The sequence below is a fragment of the Rissa tridactyla genome, chromosome 3 (assembly GCF_028500815.1).
Source record: "Rissa tridactyla isolate bRisTri1 chromosome 3, bRisTri1.patW.cur.20221130, whole genome shotgun sequence".
NCBI lineage: Eukaryota > Metazoa > Chordata > Aves > Charadriiformes > Laridae > Rissa > Rissa tridactyla.
This window is the reverse complement of record NC_071468.1, coordinates 18,889,163-18,905,902: the sequence shown is the minus strand read 5'-3', so window position 1 is coordinate 18,905,902 and position 16,740 is coordinate 18,889,163. Positions and strand designations below refer to the sequence as shown.

At 37.7% G+C, this 16,740-nt stretch overlaps 1 protein-coding gene across 7 annotated transcripts in view; it reads left to right on the top strand.

The window, feature by feature from the left end:
• Positions 1-16,740, top strand: part of GPCPD1 (glycerophosphocholine phosphodiesterase 1) — a 48,890-nt gene that overhangs the window by 7,477 nt on the left and 24,673 nt on the right. For all 7 annotated transcript variants that reach the window (XM_054196410.1, XM_054196409.1, XM_054196408.1 and 4 more), the window contains exons 2-6: positions 1,323-1,405; positions 7,244-7,328; positions 8,207-8,291; positions 14,651-14,726; positions 16,531-16,572. In XM_054196410.1, the coding sequence (XP_054052385.1) occupies positions 1,357-1,405; positions 7,244-7,328; positions 8,207-8,291; positions 14,651-14,726; positions 16,531-16,572 (337 nt within the window). In that variant the 5' untranslated portion in view covers positions 1,323-1,356. The remainder of the gene's footprint in view (positions 1-1,322; positions 1,406-7,243; positions 7,329-8,206; positions 8,292-14,650; positions 14,727-16,530; positions 16,573-16,740) is intronic.

The following is a 16,740-nucleotide window of genomic DNA, read 5'->3' as shown; positions in this document are numbered from 1 at the left end:
AGGAGGAGGAAAAGATCCAGAAGAAAAATTGTAGGTGTTTAAACTGCAGTCTAACTGTCTGCCTGCCTGGGAGGATTAAGGATTGATTATGAGCTTTTTTTTTTCCTTCCTACTTGATATCTGACTTCAGCTTTTTTTTGCTTTCAAGGCATCTTTTATACTGCCCTGTGCCCTTTGAAGGCAAGGGCTTGTAGTAGAGCTAATTAAAGGTAGATTGCTCTCTAATGCCCTTGGTTTTTCTTGTTATCAATCCTTTAGTAACAGCTTTAATGATAACGACCAACATTGTACTGAAATAAACTGCTTTTGTCCTGTTCAAAAATAGCAATAAAAATATTCTACTTGCTTGGTTTTAAAAAAAAAAAAAACACAACACAGTAATATAAAGAAATTAATTAGTTGAGAGCATTGCAGAGTTAATTGCGTATAATCAGTTTGATGATTTTGCAACCCATGTCCAAGGGAATATACTTGGGTGACAACAGTTAGTCTAGCAAGATCTGGACTTGGATTTGGATATGACTACTACTCTCATAAATAATATAAAAGGCTATTTTGCATCAATAGTATTTCTGCTGTAATGGGGAGAGTGGGATTCTGCCAGCTTTTTTCTATAAAGTTATTGTGCATTGGAAGCGGGTAGAAAATTGAAGCAGGGTCAATCCTCCAACTATTGTCCTGGCTACAGAGTCTAGAGGCCGTCCCTTCCTGCTGTGGTGTTTTGAAGTCTGCTGGTGCTCCATGTGAAAGGCTGGAAGTATTGGTAGGGGCACAGAGTCCAAGGTCATGAACAACTCACTGCCTGTGAGCAGAGAGTTGTCATCTGTCATGGGTTCTTTTCCTTTTTCCTTCAAGGTGGTAGAACTTATTTATGAAACCTTTCTTCTGTTTTGAAGAGGATGCTGAAGAGTAGCATAGGGAGAGTGTCAGAAGTTACTGCTTGCCAAAATTCATAATCTTAAGTGTCTTATAATAAAACTTCCAGTGGCCTCTTTGTGAGCAACATTAGTCAAAACAGGGCTTTTTGAAAAATCTCAGTTTAAGACTGATGAATGCTGCGTGATATTGATGCTTGCATGTGGTAGTTGTTTTAGTAGTCTTTTTTTCTTGTGCCAGTGTTACAAGTGTCTTCTGCAGCTGGATGCTATTTTCTGTGGCTGCTGCTGCTTTTAAAGAGCTTTCTCTTTTTACTGCTCACTCAAACAATAACATCACTAGTGGCTTGCTTCCCTATAAGTGACAGGATTTGTGTTTCCTCTTGAAACAGCAACAGATGTAGCGTATTGTTCCTGAAATGTAGTATCTTTTTCTTCCCTCTACAGATTTCAACTATCCTAGGACAAAAGTTCTGCAAGTATGACCTCTTCTCAAGTCACTTTTGAAGTAAGAGGACCATCGGTACCAGGTACCCAAATCATGTTTTCTCCTTTTTGTATGGTTTAACTAGAAGAATGTTCAAAGTCTGCCTTTTCTGTTTTCTTTGGAGGTAAAAGAACATGTCAATTCAAATATTAAAATGATAAGTCATTGTAAAATACATTAATTAAGAAATTTCACACAGGAATTTGAAAATGAGATTCGGGAACTAATGTTTACCTTTTTCTTCAAACAACAGTTTCATACTGTGCTAGAGATTTTGAAGCTAACTGAAATGGTTATGATTGTTTTAAAACCAGTGTTCTGTCTCTAGTAACTCTTTATTCCATGGGAATAAGTATTTACATTCTGGATCATGGTAGTCAGGCATGCATTGGCGAGTTTGTTCTATTTTTCGCTTGCTCTCAATCCCTGTTGAAAGTTCTCCGTAACAACATGTGACCTCTACTAGGAGTTAAGGACAGAAAGAACATGCAGCTTAATTCAGTATTCTATCTGTGCAAAAATGTGTAAAATAACTTTTGTAATCAAAATGAGGAACACAAGGTGTCAGATCATGTAGAACACCAAGACTGAGTGTTGATAAATTGTGCTTATTGCTTTGATCTTCATCTTTAGGAGCTCTGAAGGAAGGTCACCAAAAAAATAATTGGCGGTTGCCTAACAGATGCAGATGAATGTGGGAGCTTGTACAGATTGGCAGAATTCCTGTTACAAACAGATACCAGATGGCATAAGGGCCTGTTGTAGTTGGGGGAAAAAATGATAAAAACATTTTAAAAGTTTTGACATCTGCCCATTTTAGACCTCTCCTATGTCTCTCCCATTTGATTGGGAATTTGGGAACCGAACATTGACACGCAATGTGGACATGAAGCCTTTACTAAGGAGTAGTGTTTTTATAGCGTTCTGGAGAAAACTTTAAAGAATAAATTGACCTTAACTCAGATGAGTGTATAAAGCACTGGTGTAACTATCAATGGAGCCATGCTCCTTTTGCCCTGTTTACAGTGTTGCTTCCACTGTTGTGATGGCACTGTCACTAGTGAAGTTGCATTTGCATGTGTACCTTTTACTGATAATATCTGCAGCAAAAATTAGGATTAGGGAGAACTAAATCCTGCCTCAGTGGCTGGTTATGAAGAATTACCTGGAAATACTGATATATGTATAGCATAAAGAGGTGACACGGAAGGTTGCTTCTGCTTATGACAATATTGATGCTGTTGGTTTTGACCGGGGAGAAGAGCTTTGAGATGCAGCAGTGGCAAGATGCAGTCTTGTGAAAGAAGAGAGGTAGGTTTTCAGAGCTATCAGCAGTTCTGCAAACAGCAGAATTTCCAGTTTATTTGGAAATGTCATTTACTGATTTTGTCAGATCACCATGATGGATAGTTAGTTGGCGAGACACAAATCCTCACCTTGAGTGCTCATGTGTGCCCTGTGTCCTCATCGCTGTCCCTTCCTGTTGATGTCAAAGCCAGTGTTTTCAGGCTAACTGCAGGATAAAAGGGCATCACCATCACGGGAATGATGCTTTGATTCACTTCCTCTAGCCAAACCACTTCTGGAATCAACATTGGTGATGAAGCCTGACACACTGATGTAGGCTTTTACATATTTGTGACGCGGAGTGCTTCATTTTTGCCTCATCCTAGCATGAGGAAGAGGGTCTCTGGCTGTGACTCCTTTAGGTCTTCACCAGTACACAGTCCCGTACCAAGAGACTGCTAGGTGGCCAAAGATTAGCTATTATGAGATTAATAGATGGAGCTTCTGGCTTCCAACTGTACACAAAGATTCTGCTGTCATGGAGCTGGTGCAAGCAGAAAGATTGCAACATCAGCAAGGCTTTTGCAAGCTTTGAGGCTGGGCAGAAGGCCTGGGGTAGGTTCTTCTCTGCTGTAGCTGGAGGACCTCTGCCTGTGGCAGCATCGGATTCCTCAGCAGGGGATCGGGGGAGAAGTTGAAGATCCCTGAACTTAAAACACAAAACTAAACCAAACTCCGCTGAGTTCAGAATTGCCTTTGAAAAGGCGGTTCCAGTTCATGATATTTCACTCATGCCTTTCCTGAGATAATTTAAGCAGCATTTTGCAAATCCTGATTCAGTTTTGCAGTGTAATTGTTGAAGTGAGTTTAAGGGTGACTGCACATCTTGTTCAAGTGTTGCCTTTTGTGTGTTTACCTTGCTGAGTGATAAGTTTTCACTGACTGTGCACACGTATTTGTTTTTGAAAAGAAAAAAAGGGCTTCTACTAAGAGGAATATGATTTAGATGGCACTTCAGAGATTAGCTGGTGTGTACGCTAAGATGTATTAAATGCTGCTATTTTAAAGAATTTTAGCTTCTCTTTAATATTTCTAGTCAGAAATTCTAACTGTGTGGTATTTGGGTGGTTCCACCCCCCAACCCCTCATTATCTCCGCTCTGCAAAAACAACCATAATGTGCTTCAGTACAGAGTGGAAAAGGTAAAGCACCTGACCTAGGCAATTGTGTGTAGTAAATTCCATAGTTAAGTATACTCATACAGCTGATTTTTGTCTGCATTTATGTGCTTACAATGGGCACCCAAAAAGCTTGATTTTTTTTTTTTAAAAATGAATCGGAACAAAAGATTATATAAAAAAAGGGGATGTAGTTCAAGATGTTCTCTAAAATTATTTCAGTAAACTGCTTTTAGGAACAAATTGTTTTATTTAATTTCTGGCTTTTGTAGAATTTTTTTTTTTTCCAATCCCTGGGTCTGCAGGGGGTTTTTTTTGTTTTGTTTTGTTTTTTCACAAACAGTCCTGGTGGTGTCTCTTACTAGATGAACCCGTATAGCTGGAAAAAATGGACACAGTTTTAGAGGCATAAGGACTTCATCAAAACTGTTATTTCAGACTTTGAGGTTCCAGCTATAATATTTGGCTTAGTAAAAGGTAGTGTTTCTTTGTTGTTTATAGCTTGCCTACATTCTTGTTGCGTGAAAGGGACAAAGCTGTTTTGGCAGAAAATAAACCCCCTTGTGTTCTAACACTCCTCACTGAGGTGGGAGGCTAGGTGTGGCTAGGTTTAAATTCTGAGTGATGCCCAATTCAGCACTATCAGTCCAGTCGCATTTAACATGTATTAAACTATTACAATTTGGATACACTAATAGTGGACTGCACCTTCAGTCTAGTCGTGCTCATGAACTAGCACGGCCTCTCGAGCCTTTGGTCGCGTTCAGTGAGAAACCGAAACGACTAGCTACTTAAAAAGTGCAGTTTATTTAAACAACAGATATATAGGTTCTTAGGATTGCTGGTGATAAATACACTGTCTGCAAAGCACGTGCAAATAATGATATTGTTAAATATACAAAATGCGTGACAAAGTTATAAATGATACAGCCTGGCTATAAATGTAGGAGAGAGATTCTCTAGAGAGATTTCTAAGTTCCCCGAGGAAACACTTGGTATAGTCTAAGTCTTACCCAAAGGTGTCCTTATGGGGGGGAAGAAAGGCTTTTTCTTCAGATTGTTGTGACTCCAGTACTATTGCTACTGCTTTCTCAGCTTGAGGACAGGAAATTCCCATCATTGATGCTTGTATCGTGCTTTTCACGGAATCACGGAATCCTCAGAGTTGGAAGGGACCTCTAGAGATCATCTAGTCCAACTCCCCTGCTAGAGCAGGATTGCCTAAAGCACATCCCTCAGGGCTGCATCCAGGCGGGTCTTGAAAATCTCCAGAGAAGGGGACTCCACAACCTCCCTGGGCAGCCTGTTCCGGTGCTCTGTCACCCTCACCGTAAAGAAGTTTTTCTGTGTATTTGAACGGAACTTCCTATGTTCTAGCTTGCGCCCATTGCCCCTTGTCCTGTCACTGGGAACCACTGAAAAGAGCCTGGCTCCGTCCTCCTTAAACCCACCCTTTAGATACTTGTAAACATTAATCAGGTCCCCTCCTCAACCTTCTCTTCTCCAGGCTAAAGAGTCCCAGCTCTTTCAGCCTTTCCTCATAAGGGAGGTGCTCCAGTCCCATAATCATCTTGGTTGCCCTGTGCTGGACTCGCTCCAGTAGTTCCCTGTCCCTCTTGAACTGGGGAGCCCAAAACTGGACACAGTACTCCGGTTGTGGCCTCACCAGTGCAGAGTAGAGGGGGAGAATGGCCTCCCTCGACCCACTGGCCACAGTCTTCCCTATGCAGCCCAGGATGCCATTGGCCTTCTTGGCGACAAGGGCACACTGCTGGCTCATGGATAATTTGCTGTCTACTAGGACCCCCAGGTCCTTCTCCTCAGAGCTGCTTCCCAGCATGTCCGCCCCTAACCTATACTGGTGCTTGGCATTCTTACTTCCCAGGTGCAGGACCCTACACTTGCTTTTGTTGAACCTCATCAGGTTCTTCTCTGCCCAGCTCTCCAGCCTGTCCAGGTCACGCTGGATGGCAGCACGGCCCTCTGGAGTGTCAGCCACCCCTCCCAGCTTGGTATCATCAGCAAACTTGCTGAGGATACACTCTGTCCCCTCATCTAGGTCACTAATGAATATTAATGAATATTTTATTAAGACTGATACTTTTTCTCTCAGACTTTTCAGCTATCGTTGCTTTTCCTGTTGATGAGGCATGCAGGGCAGTTCTGGATACCCTCTATCCTTAAATACCACACCCCCCCACCAGTTAAGGGACTAATTTGACTTTAGCTGAACTCCTTGTGTCTGCTTTGGTTTAAGTGTGACTTTATTTGAAACATTACATTTAGTCATTTCAGGTTAGAGGCCGAAGTAAATGGCAGTATTTTTTTATTACATTTTATTTAAAAGTTGCTCAAATACTTTGGTAGTTCTTACATTTTGCATAGCAAGATTAAAAGGTTAAGCATACTAACTATACTTTTAAAATTTCACATCTTCTTCTTCTGCAACAGATTTTTTTTTCTTGTGTTTAAAAATACTGTTGAAACCCTGTAAAAGCAAAATACTAATTTGTCCTTTCCGTTTGTATTTAGCATTGTTGTTGTTCTTACAGCCATATACATATGGGACATGGTCTAGTGGCGGGCTTGGCAGTGTTGGGTTAATGGTTGGACTTGATGATCATAAAGGTCTTTTCCAACCTAAATGTTCTATGGTTCTATATAGGTATTGTATTAAAAACAAGGGGAAGTTGCAATGTTAACTTTAACTCCTGGATATCCCAGAATCGAACATTCTTATACTATTTTAATCTTTAGATTCTTTCTGTATGTATGCATGCATTAGAGTAGACAGCGCATGACAACTTCGTGGTTTTTTGTGAAACAGTGTTATGTTTTTATATCCAATAAAAACCTGAAAGTGTAGCAGCAAAAACCATTTTATTTCTCAGGAACAAAATTAAATGGACGTGTTGTCTTGGGAATAGTGCTACAACCTCCTATTTGTCTATGCTTTCTAGACTGTTGGTGTGAATTTTAGAGAATTATGGTTTTAGACACGTATGTTACTCTGTTCTGTGTGTCTGTGTACATATATTAAAAAAAATACACAGTATATAAGAAAAAACTGGTTCATCTTGACAATAAGCATTTTACAGTGAAAACTTGCCCACTGGATTTCTAGAGATTCTTGAATGGTACTGCTGCTGGACGATTTGGAAGCCAAGTCTTTAAGGTCTGGGGGTTGTCCGTAGTGCCAGCCTCAGTGAGATCCTTATGATAGCAAAGAAAACGCTGTTGTAGTTTTGGGTAGGGGAAAAATTCCTTTCTGAGCCAAAAAGAGGGAGTTTAGATGTATGATTCTGGTGTATATGTTTAAAATATTTGAAGGTTTGATAGTGTAGGCTGTACTTACTAATTCCATATAGGCTTTAGTAATGATGATTGTGGCGTTTTTCTGTTTGGGTGTTTTTTAGGAGAGGTTTTTGCAATATGCGGGAGCTGCAGTGCTTTGGGAAATTGGAATCCACAAGTTGCAGTGGTCCTCCAAACTGACGATCGGTAAGTTGGGTTTTTTGTTTTTTCATTTGTTCCCTTTGAAGTAGCTGGAGTTCTGGAGCAACAAATTTATTCTGGCTCTGAGTTTGTAGACTATTGAGCTACACGTACTGTTAGTAAAACTCTCCAGAATTTCCCGTGTTGCCCTTGAACATTGTGAATGCTTAGGAACGTGTCTATGAAAATGTTTAACTTGGGTATGCTTTTCTAGTTACAAACGATGCTTCTGCCATTGTGGCTGACATATTTCAGTAATTTAGTCTTAGACATTTTGAATAAGAAGGTGCTATAGATAACAGCAAGTTATAGGAGAGATTTATAGTGTTTACCTTTTAACCTATACAAGTTACTATTGTGGCTATAAAGAGATGGGGAGAAGACTATTTAAAATGAGAGTTCCTTTAAAGCTGTAAGTGGTTTGTGGGTATATAAACATGTAGCTCACATATGTACGTGAACATAGTTTAAATGCAGTGGAGGAATTCCATGTTTTCTTAAGATGGTTCCCTGCCTATCGCTGTTTGTATAATGCACGAAAATAGGGCTTGCAGGATGTATTTATAATTCTGTCAGTGACTTGCTGTGTGATCTTGGATGACTCCCTGAATTATTTCATCATGTTTTCCCCATCTGTTAAATGACGATGAGAATTCTTGCTGCATTGGAGCACTTCTGTAGATTAGAAAATGCAATTTCACTTCTAAGTATTTATTGTGCTATGTGCATGTTTAGCTAAGTTACCTTGTAAAAACCTTTCTTCCTTTCTTGCAGCAATACACTAAACTTTATTTTAGAATGTCTTTTAGGACAGACATATGTCTGAGGTGGCTGTTAAGCTGTATTTTGGAACTGCTTGTTTTGTTTTTTTTTTTTCCCCACAGTCAATTATGGAAAGCTACTGTAGAGCTTCCTAGAGGAGTTCCTGTTCGGTATCGGTATTTTAAAGGATACTTCTTAGAACCTAAGGTATGTATGAGCTTTTCTATTTCAAGGTGGCTCATCATTACTAAAAAAATCCCTTATTTGAGGTAAAAAGGATTTTCTGAGTTAAACTTGAGTTTTTAGAAATAAATCTTAAATTGCAAATTTTGAAACATTAAAACACTGTGGAAATACAAGCAGTTCACTTCTGGACATACAAGACCATATGCTGTTAACTTTAATTATTTTTGTTAAAATGTCTTCTCTCTTTTTACCAGCATTAGTGTTTTAAGAATTCTAGTGATAGTGAAATGCCTGACATTATTATAAAGCTTAAACGATTTGGTGAAGTTCTTATAGTGGAGCTGTAACAACTTCTACACTTAATTGAATATGGACTTCAGCGGGGCAAGGATCTCTAGTGTGAAAGCAAGTGATATCAGGAGAAAAATGGTTAGTGGGAGCAAGTGTATTTAATTTTGCCTAATCTACTACAGTTTTTAAAATTACTGCGGATTTTTTTGGTGAAGCAAAGGTAGTATTAAGTAGCTTTTGTGCTGTATACTTAACACATGTTGATCTCTTGGAGTGAAAAGGTAAAACAAGGAATGGGGTAGCCCAGTGTTTTCTCTAGATGTGTATATAGGTATTTGCATGACTTGAGGGGGGAAGAAAACCCCAAGAGGCACACAGATGTGTTTTTGCAGGTATTGGTGTCAAAGTTGCATGTGAGTTGAATGTATGTGTCAGTATGCTGGTACCAGGGTAAGGGGGAAGTTCTTCAGACTAGGGATGAGACTGCATCCAGAAAAAAAATGGACTAATTTGGGAAAATAAGCAGCTACTCTTTAACTGTTTTTCTTAATAACAGGTAATAAATGTAAGAAATAACCCGTTTAAAGTTAACTTTGCTGTCTTTCTTACTCTATTAATATCCTGTAGCTATTCACCCTAGGCTTTAGTTCTTCATTGGGATTGTGATTATGAAGGCTGTAGCTAAATGTGCAAAGGAGTTAGAGAATCATCTGGTATGTCTTTTAAATATTTTAAATTACTGTCAAGAGCACGTAGGGTGTTTTTCTTTTTTGTCAGCCTTTCTTTCACTGAAAAAATATTTGACAGATGTATCTCAGTGAAGGATAGTAATTTTAAATGAAACACAAGAGACTATTCTGTTTTTTTACTACAGCATGTGAAATAGTCTAATCTGAAGCTGACGTTTAAATTGACGTTTAAATTGTTATTCTGAGGTAAAAGAAGGGAAGGCAATAATAGAGTTCTTTTTCTGAGCTCAAAAATTGAGGCCAAAAGTAGATCAGTTCTTAGAGCCTAGCTGCTCTGGTGGGACTCGTATATTTTTTGCAAATGCCCATAAGTTTAAAATGTAAGCAATAGCGCACTAGAAAAAGAACATTTAGTGAGAACAGACTGGCAGAAAATGTGCTCATAGGCAACACAATTTCTGTTTTAACATTTGAAAAAGTTTACGATGTGTATTGGTGAGTGTGTTTCTTTAAGTAGGTGCTCTGTATCGTGCACGCTTTATGTACCGTGTGATGCAGAGTCTGCCAAGGTAAGTATAAATTTTATGGAATACAAGCATAATGAGATACTGTATATAAAAAGGAGGAAAAAAAGAAGACCACCCTACAAAACAAAGTATGTGAATTGCCAGGGTACATAGTTATCCACTTAACTGTCTCTAGCCTGTACCCGCTAAGTGCACAGGACTTTATTTCTTATAACATAAAGTCTTCTGAAGAAAAGAATTCCAGCTACAATATTTTCTTCCTCTTGTAAAGTTTTTGAAGAACAATATAAAACTGGGATCCTCTCATTCTAACAGGATTATGATGCACAGCATAGTGCAAATGAGATAGTACATGGAAGACTTGAGCAGTTACAACTCTGATAAGGAAAAGATATTTCTAAGTTAAATTATTCTGAATATAAATAAATTCAGTATTTTTTTAATTAGGCATTGCATGTGATTAATCTAAATTTGATAGGCTTGCAATATATGATCCCTCGGACACTTAATTTCTTATATCAGTGAAATTTTGTGTGTCGTGGTCTGTAGTAGGATAACTTAAATACATGTGTAGTCTTAAATAGATGTTAAAGTCTGAACATATGAATTTGACACCACGTAACTGAGTAAACGGTGCTGAAGACAGATACAGCTGAAGCTACTGTTCCTTTTCTATATCAACTGCATCTTTGAAGATGTTTGAGTTGGATGTGGTGGCAAAGCTTTCACAGAGAAACAATAGGTCTCATATTATCCAAAATATTGCTACAGACTAGATGTTAAAATAGATAAAATAATTCACATGTTGGAATAAAACAAATAGGAAAGTGTTTTTCTCGCCTCCCTTTAAAAAAAAAGTAGTCATCATTTGATCTCTGTTAAATTGTTTTGTTTGAAAGTTAGCTTGTTTTCCCTGAAGCATTTTGGTGTTAACATGTGTATACAAAGAACACTTTACTATATATTTGGTGCAAGTCTTGGCTCCAGCATATCAAGAGCTTTTGCTATGTTGTAAAAACTTATTGATAATACGAGTCGTCTTAAGCATTTTAAAAGTAAATACACACATTTCATGAAATAAGACAGTAATTTAAACTATTTTGCTCCAGGTTTGTTCTTGTCTTAAACATAACCCAGTACCAGTTACCTTACTATGAAGATGTTCCCATGTTTTATTCTACACTCACCTGCTGTTTGTTGGGGGTTTTGATGTGTCGTCCCCCTTGTCTGGAAATTAGGCTTCATGCATATCATATGCTTCAGGAGAATGCTTTGATATGTATTGTTTGCATGATGCATAGTTGAAAACTTCAGTAAGGTCAATACATACCTTATTCTGTTAAGCTATGCTCAGTATTTGTTTTTCCAGCAGTAAATAAGCATGCAAGGTTAGGGTTATTACTTCCAAGGAAAGTGTGAAATAACTAAGCTATCTGTGCACATAGCAGGACTTTTAAAACTGGGTTGGTGAACATTTTTCACACTTCTGAGAGTATCACTTAATTATCGAGGTTTCAAATGAGACTTAAGTTTATTTTTCTAAAATATAAATAAATCAAATCCATTTAGTGCCTGGAATGTAGTAACAAATGTGAAGCTTAGGTCTAAGCTCAGTAATTCCTTTAATATCGGAGTGCCTTAGGAAAGCTTTTGCTAGACTAATAACCCATGGTTAATCTGCTAATAACAAAGGTACACCTCTGCTGGGACTGCGTGAAGGTGGCAGATTGTGTGTTGAACTGTTACGGGAAATGCCAGGGCTAAACCCAGGACTTCCTGGCAGGTGACTTACATGTGCTGTTGCCTTGCAAAGTTAGTTACAGTGGCTGAATGGCTTTGGTTGATTGTTTGGTTTTGTGTTTAATTATTGTCTGTGACATGGTACAGAAATCCAGAGAGATTTTTGTCAGAAATCCAGCATCAGCAGTGAAGTCTAATTCATTTAGCTGTTTCGTGGTCTGGAAGTAGATTAACATCCTTGAAACATAGTTTTAAGAAGTGTGGTTGGATAAATGTTTTTAAGATCATATTTTTTTTCCTAATGCCTACTCTGTTGTGTTGCCTTGGATCAGGAATTTTGGAACTGGCCTCCTAAATAGTCATTTGAACATCCACAAAGGTGCTTTCACTTCTTAATTGTACTGAGCACCCAAGCACTTCATGCAGAGTGTACTTCACACTGCTTTGAACCTCTGGAACATTATGCTATGTAGGCATTTTACCCTTCATTTCGAAAGTGTCAAAAGACTACTGGGGAACCCTCCAGCTTCTGACAATGTAAGAGGACTTGATTTTTTTTTTTTTTAGAAAATTCTTGAATGTCCTTTAAGAGCTTTAAAATTGCATCAGATGTTCAGCTAGATATAAATCAAACAACATGATTTTTATGTATTTGCCTTTTTTTTAAAAAAAAAAAAATCTCTCTGTTAGTAGAGAGGGATCCATGCCATACAGAGCCACTTGCTGTAATCTCAGTGTACTGCCCACTCAGATGCTTGATGTGACATTTGGGTAGGTGCCTTTTTAAGACTGTCCTGGCAGAGGTTGACTTTAGATAATGTTACCGTACTGTGAATATTGATGACACATCATTAACTTCCACTACAGGCTGATCTGAACTGAGCTGTGGTCAGTATATGCCGCTGAAATGACATCAGCATTTTAAGCTCATTGTAACAATAACTTCTGTTAGATATAGTTAAAACCTATTGGCTGCAGATTATTTCAATGCCTATAAACACAAAGACGGTCTGAGCAGGGATTGTGAGAAGGCTCTCAGTCGTGTCTGTGCCTGTTCTCTAATCCATTGCCCTTTTTTTCCCAGGTAGCTTTGCTTGGCTCTTCTTAGTACAGAAAGTGTTGAGGGTTCCTGGGCTTGAATGCATAATCAGCTCACTTTATTCCTTCTAGGGGATTAAATTTTGCCAAATGTATCCAGTGTGTTGTTGGGATAATGTTACTCAAATTCTCATTCATAATTTTAGAACCTAAAATTAAAATGTACAATTACAGTAGTAGAAATAAGTTGGTATTGGTAATTTAATTCAATATGTTGGGAGTTTCTCCAAGGAAAAAGCTTTGCTTACCTTTTGAAGAAAGCAACTTAATCCATGTTAGGACAGACTTGCATTCTCCAGGTTCGCGAGCTACAAGTTGTGTACCTGTTCACGGAGCTGCTGGTGGAGAGCTTGCAGGGTGCTAGGAAACGGTACCCTCCCTGATGGGCAAACACAGGTTTCAGCTTCAGAAACAGATTATCATGTGCAGGCATGGATCTGCTGTGAAAGAAGGGGAAAGAAATTTCTCATTATTTACTTTTCTAGAAGTCCGTAAGAAGGATTATTGTGGCAGCAGTGAGAAGATGGGAATTAAAACTGCCCTAAAACAAGATTAAACTGAAAACAATAGTATCATCTCATTTTATTATTATTTACATGCATTCTATCTTTAAAGCATAACTTTAAGCATATGTATTTTATTCTGACATGAATCTTAGGTATAGATGCCTCTTAATCCATTAGAAAAACTTAATTGCTTTCAGCTGACTCACAGAGCAAACCCATCTTTACTGAGCACTTTTTAAATATTTGGGGTTTGCTGTTAAATCATCCGAAGCATAGTAGATTAAATGTGTTTGAGATATGTCAAGAAATCCCATCTGCTGCTAAAGAATTTATTCAGTGAGCTGTAAGATAACAAAGCAAATTGTGTAGTTATACTGCTGAGTTTGAAGCTTGTATGGATGTCCCTGTTGAGCTGAAATCTATTTAAACAAGAACCTGAAGTACTGGGAGAAGTTGGTGTTGAAGCTTATATGGCTCTGGCAATAGTAGTAAGTCTTCTGGGAAAAAAAGGAGTTACTTAGGCCCAAAACACACAAGTGCAAACTCCGCAGCTATTTGACAGTGTTTCTTATCGCTGATAGTAAAAACCATGCAATGTTAAGACGAACTGACAGCTCCTTAGGGTGATGGGGCTGGGAATTAGGCACGTTCCAGAGGTTAACTAAAAGCTGTAACCTAGAAAGCGTTTTCAAAGTTATATTGTTATGAAAGGAAGAGATTGAGTTACTGTTCTGATTATCTGTCTGAGTCTTGGCTGCGTTTGTCAACAAGTGTAGGCTTTTGAGGGACAGTAATTGTTTTGTGGAAGAATCGAATTTATACTGCACCAAAAGGAATGGACTGCAGGGGGCTTCACTGCTGGCTGATTGCATTGTATCACTGTTTTTCCTTCTGAGGCAGAAAAATTCTGATTATTTATGTTTTAATTAGCTAATAGATAATTTGCTCTTCTGTACCACAACTAAAATAACAGTGTTTTTATAGACTTTGAATTAGTCAAGCAAATTCTGGGGGAGAACCCACACCTGGAGCCATTAACTGTGCGAGTAGATGCTGAGTCCTGTTTGGAATCAAAGACATGTGGCATATGTCAATTCTTTTTATAAATTGTTGCTGTACTATCTTAAGAAAAAAGAAAGCCCACCTAATGAGTTCAGGGACTCTTTGTTTTTTGTATCAGAAGGAGAGTAAGTCTGGAGTCCAGCAGAGTAGCTATGAGCAGTAAAGGTTTAATAATTCCATGTAACTTCTCCACCCTGTCAGACTTTGTCACGAGTTTTGTCATATGTAGTGTGACCTGACGCAGCAGGTAGCGTCACCACCAGTTGCAGGGGTAAGAAATGAGCTGACCTGTTTTCTTTCTTTCTCTTTCATATTCTCTCTCTTCTCTCCCGCTGTCTTTCTCCTTCATCTTCTTTTTCTTTCTTAAATTTATAAGTTTAATTCACAACCATCCCAAACAGCTTCATGGGTAGAAAATCAGCTATAACAAAAGAAATTATTGCAGACATTTAACTTTTAAATTACAGACTATCGATGGTCCCTGCGAAGTCATAGTTCACACGTGGGAGACTCATCTACAACCACGATCAATTACCCCTTTAGGTATGGGCATCAACTGCATCTGTTTGAGGCATATGCATAAGATTGCTAATATGCTGCACATTGGTTTAGAGGGATTGAGAACTATAGTTTTAAAATACTTAAATTTATTAATGTGTTGGAGGTATAAACTTTCTTTGCACAACATGGGCCTTACTCTCAAAATATTTATATAAGTGGCTTAAAATGGAGTGGATGTGAAATTCTTTGCTGCCATCCTTAAGATGATGTGGGTTGGGTTTTTTATTAATTTGGAATTGTAATGATTTTCTGTAAGTTTAATTCTTTGAGACTAAGGATCCATACTATTTTTTCAGAGAAAATGTGGGGAGGGGGAGGGTGTGAAGTCACTGCTGTTTTTATTTAGCTACTATTTCATTAGTAGAATTTTAAAGCAAAAATTCTTAATTAGTCTTTTTTAAGTAAATGGGTTAATGTAAATAGAAACACAAATGGGCTTATTTACCTGGAAATTTAGCAGAAATTTATTTTGCTGGCAGAAAAGGTGGCATGCAGACTTGCATACAAGTTCCTAATGCTTTTCTGAAGAGGGGAGAAGTTTGTTTTTTAAGAGTGACTCAAATAACCTTTGAATGTAGCTTCTAACTTAAATTTCTTATGCTGCTATGGGATGGCATGTTTTATGCGCTGTCTTTCCTAGGATATGAAAAATGTTGTTTCCCCCACACTTAAGAGTTTATATCTATTGAAATCATTCTGGTGCATTGAAAGAATATGTCTTTTAGAAAGAAGCTGGTATTAAAGAAACTGTTTATTAATCATTAATAGTACCATGATCACGTTGTTCCCCTGCCTTTTTTTTTTTTAATTTCAGTTAAATTAGTTAAGTGTTTCTATTCCTGTAATAAAATTATGTTTCTGTATCTGTCAGTAACTGATTAAGGAAGCAGCCTACCCTCTGTTAGGGTCTAGACTTTATCTCTAAATTTGGATAACTTCATTCCAAACAGTTAGGATATTTTGTTTTCTCCCAAGTAATATTCAATGCTTCATAACCAGTGTTGAGGGGAATGCAGCAAAACCAGGATGTTGGCACTTGGTCATTATGATCCTAAATTAAAAATCGAGAGCAGGCCCATGATTCTTCTTAGAAAAAAAATAGTGGGATTAATAGCTGTAGAGACAAAATTCTGTTAAGATTTATGTTTTGAGAAATGTATAGTTTGTTTAGACTACTGCAAAGCTGTTAATGCTGGTGAATTTACTTAGTGCCTTAAGGTTTCAGTTATTAAAACTTTAGAGAGTGTAAGGATAAAAGTAAGTGTGAAATGAGTGTTTAGAATGTTTCATCCTAGGTTGGCTTCTGTCACATGGGCAGAATAAGCATTTTAATTGTGACTAACTTGATTTAGAAGCTTTAACTGTAAATGCGCAGGAGGACAGCTTTCTTACGTTTGCAAGAAACTTTAATGTCTTTGACACTAACAAGAAAAGCATCTTAAATTCTAGTGGGATGTAGATGTTATCAGCAAAGTACTGCAGCAAACTAGGAGATTGTGCAACCTTCTTGCTTTTCTCAGTTCAGATTACTTCAGGTAAAATATCTTATGGAATTTTGTGTGTTGATTGGTTTTTCTTGCAGAAACTAAGAAAAAAGCATAAATTGGGAAAAAGCTTTATAGAAGGTTGCAATAAACATGCTTATTCTTTGTTTCAATTTTCCTACTTTTTATTAGATATACTTTTTAGAAGTGAAGTGGAAAAGTAGAATTAACTTGGCAATGATTCTTTATAATGTGAATACTAATTAGTTTCTTTCATTCTTTTCCCCTCCTTTTAATTCTAGAAAATGAAATTACTATCGACGATGGATACTTTGGAATCCGCAGTAAGTGAGATATATTGATCTTTACTCTTTACCACGTATTTAATTTTAACAAGATTAAGTGTTGTATTTGAGAAATATTTGAAATACTAGTTTAGTTTTGCCAGGAATTGCCTGTGATTGCTTTCTCTGCTTATATGGTTATTTTTGTATCCAGCATTTGTGAATTCA